Source organism: Echinops telfairi, unplaced genomic scaffold (assembly GCF_000313985.2).
Source record: "Echinops telfairi isolate 266 unplaced genomic scaffold, ASM31398v2 ScPeMD7_3533;HRSCAF=4204_1, whole genome shotgun sequence".
NCBI classification, from domain to species: Eukaryota; Metazoa; Chordata; class Mammalia; order Afrosoricida; family Tenrecidae; genus Echinops; species Echinops telfairi.
Window position 1 is genome coordinate 24,224,893 of NW_022107432.1, and position 3,061 is coordinate 24,227,953.

The window sequence follows — 3,061 nt, forward strand, 5'->3', positions numbered from 1 at the left end:
GATAAGCAATGGCACACTGAGGGCATGGAAACTGATGAGTTGAAGCAAAACGTGTGCAAGTTGCTGAAGTAGAACTGCGATCTGCTCTGTAACCCGCAGCTGAACCACAACACAAACCTACAGCGAGGAGGGCAGGGCTGGAGCGGCCCATGGGTTGGCACAACTCCGAGAATATTAACGGAACTGCCAACCAGGATCGATCCTGGAGGTGTTGAGTTCTTGATGTGTGGGGTGGATGTTTTCTGTGGACCAACAGTATGCCAGAAGGTGTGTGTCTTTGGCTTCAGGTTGGGGAAGATAGAAGCAGGTAGTGGTATGAGGTGCGAGAGAGGAGGCAGCTGCCTGCCTCTGGCCCTCTCTCACCCCGAGTCTGTTCCTTTGCCCCTCCAGGTGGAGTATGGCCCCTGTGTCGTGGCCAGTGACTGCTGGAGCCTGCTGCTTGAATTCCTGCAGAGTTTTCTAGGCAGCCACACGCCGGGGGCTCCCTCTGTGTTCGGGAACAGACACGATGCTGTGTACGGCCCAGCAGATACCATGGTCCAGTACATGGAGCTCTTCAACAAGATCCGCAAGCAGCAGCAGGTGCCGGTGGCTGGGATTCGTTAGTGCCTGGCAGCGACCTGGCTGAGCTTGGTCTTCAAGGGTCGCCACAGGAGGAGCAGGGGCTGTACCCCCAGGCTTTTGGGACCCGGAAACCTTGAACAGTCTATGGAAGCTTCTCTCTCGTCTCCAGTTCCCAGTTGTGACTTGTGATCTTGGAACCCCTCTGACCTGGAGCCTGGCTGGACCTGGAGGGTGGGGATGATGAAGAGTGGCGAAGTTTGGCCCTTTCTTGCTTTGGGGGAATATAGGACAGGGCCGTCCCTGCCGAGTCTTGGTGGGGAAATCAGCCTGCATCTCTGGCTAGTGAGGATCTGGCCTTGCCCTGCCATTGGACAGACTGCACCTTGTGTTTGGACTGTGCTGTAATAAAGGCCTCTGCCCTGGAGATGGGGTGGGGCCAGAACGTGCTTGAAGACCATCGTGCTCTGAGCGGTTTGCCAAAGCGAACTGTGAATGGACTGCTCCAGGGTTACCTGTCATGTGAACTGTCTGACACCTTTTCATTCTGCTGTGAATTTTTTTTAAGCCACAGGCTAAGCTGCTGCCGCACAGAAAACCAAATGTCCAGTGACCCTTCTAGACGGAATGTCATTTTGCCCTTACGGACTCTACAAGATGAACGTTGGTGGTGTAGTAGTTCCCAGTTGGGCTGCGGTGCCCACTGTTGGCAGGTCGACCACCCGACGGGAGCCACATGGGGTTTTCTGTGCCTGTAAACGGGCGCAGTCTTGGAAACTCACAAGGGCAGTTCCTCCCTGTCCTATAGGGTTGACGTTCTCGTCAGCATCAACTGATGGCAGTGAAAACTCTACAAGGGTGCCAGGAAATCGGGTTCCTCCTATCTTGCTCACCTGACCCTGGAGGTGTTGTCCTTTTCCCTGGACCAAAGCAGACTCGTCAGCTCCAGGCCTGCGTTCTTGGGGAGAAGGATGAGTGAGAATCGAGGAAACATTTGCTTTTTCAAGGCTATATCCCTGTGCTTGGGCACATCACTGCAGACCGTTTGCTGAGAAGGATGCTGGAAATCACAGCCTTGACATGACGTCTGGCAGCCTCTGAGGCCCTCACTTCATGAAGCCGGGCGGCGAAGCTGTGCTCCCAAAGCAGAGAGCTGGAGTCAGGACCAGGCTTCACTTGGGACCCTGCCACCTTCACGGGCCAGGTGATTCCAGGGAGAATGGGAACTTTTCTATCAGTTCTGACCTAACATTTTAACACGCACCAGACTAGCATAGCGAGCACTTTACACCTGAAGATGAGGGAAAGAAATGCTATGTTCTACAATGTGTCCAGCCCACTTTCTGGGCTCAGTGACAGTTCCTGCTCTGTGCTTCCCTGGCTCTCCAGAGCTATTCTGATTCTCTGTGACCCTGGTTCCACACTGCCTGCTTCCTTTCATCAGAGCTTGAGGCCAGAAGTCCTGCCTCCTCCCACCCCCACGTTACTGGTGCCACTGCTCTATTGAAGGAGTTCCTTAAAGCACGACTGCTGGTCTAGCTCTCAGATCTGCCTTCTCCCAGGGTGCGCAGTATCCATTCCCAGAGCTTCCCGGTGCTGCATTTAGTGAGCGCTTTCTCGCCAAACTCTAGGGTCCAGGAGGGTTAGAAATGCCTGCCCACGCACATCCTCCAGGTATCAAACACTGACTCTTAGACTAATGTCTACAAGAAGGCAGAGGGCTAGACAGTTCTGAGGTCCTTCCCAGTTGATGCCAACTGGGCAGGCCTGATGTGTGGCCATGTGACCTGTTTCCAAGCCCCAAACCTGTAATACAGTCCTGCCTTTTCCTGGTCTCGGGCTCCTTCCCCCTATCCATTGGTGGCAAGGCCTATTCACTGATGCCTTCCGGGATGGTGTAACCAGTTGTATTTACAGGTTGAGGCCTAACCTGGGACTTGGTGTTTTAAGCAATCACACTTGGGTGGGCTGTTGTCCCCCAAGGGGAGTTTCTGCCATTGTATAGAACAGTGTTTATCAAAGTGGGCACTGGGGGGCGCTGGGATGACCCAAGGAGGGCTATATACGCAGGTGTCTCCACATTATCCTGAATTCTGGGCTTTACTACAGAAGTTTTTCATTGCCAGGGACGATGCTATATATATATTTTTTTCCTGAGAAGGGGGTGGTAGGCCAAATACAATTGGGAACCCGTGGTGTAGACTTCTCAAATCCGTCTCTTAGCTGGAAAGGACCTGAAGGTCACCTAGGTTGACCTTGATCCAATACTCAGCCTCTCCATGAAGAGGTCCTGCAGCCTGGGTTTGGCCTCGTCCAGGGAACTCCTTCCGCCTGGCTCTGACTTTGGGACAGAAAATCCAAACAAAAATCTGTGTGTCCCTCCCATGTGGTGGGGAGACCTTGTCAGGCTGCAGTGTGGGGTGGGAGGACGGTGACAAGCAGGACTCTCCTCCACCTGTGAGGAGCAAGCTCCCGAAAGGAGTCTTAGGCCCCCCAGAGG

At 53.8% G+C, this 3,061-nt stretch overlaps 1 protein-coding gene across 1 annotated transcript in view; it reads left to right on the forward strand.

Annotated features, from left to right (window-relative positions):
* Positions 1-3,055, forward strand: part of MED20 (mediator complex subunit 20) — an 18,305-nt gene extending 15,250 nt beyond the window's left edge. Inside the window, exon 4 of the mRNA XM_004710762.2 lies at positions 391-3,055. Within this exon, the coding sequence (XP_004710819.1) occupies positions 391-606 (216 nt within the window). The 3' untranslated portion in view covers positions 607-3,055. The remainder of the gene's footprint in view (positions 1-390) is intronic.
* The last annotated feature ends 6 nt before the right edge of the window (positions 3,056-3,061 follow it).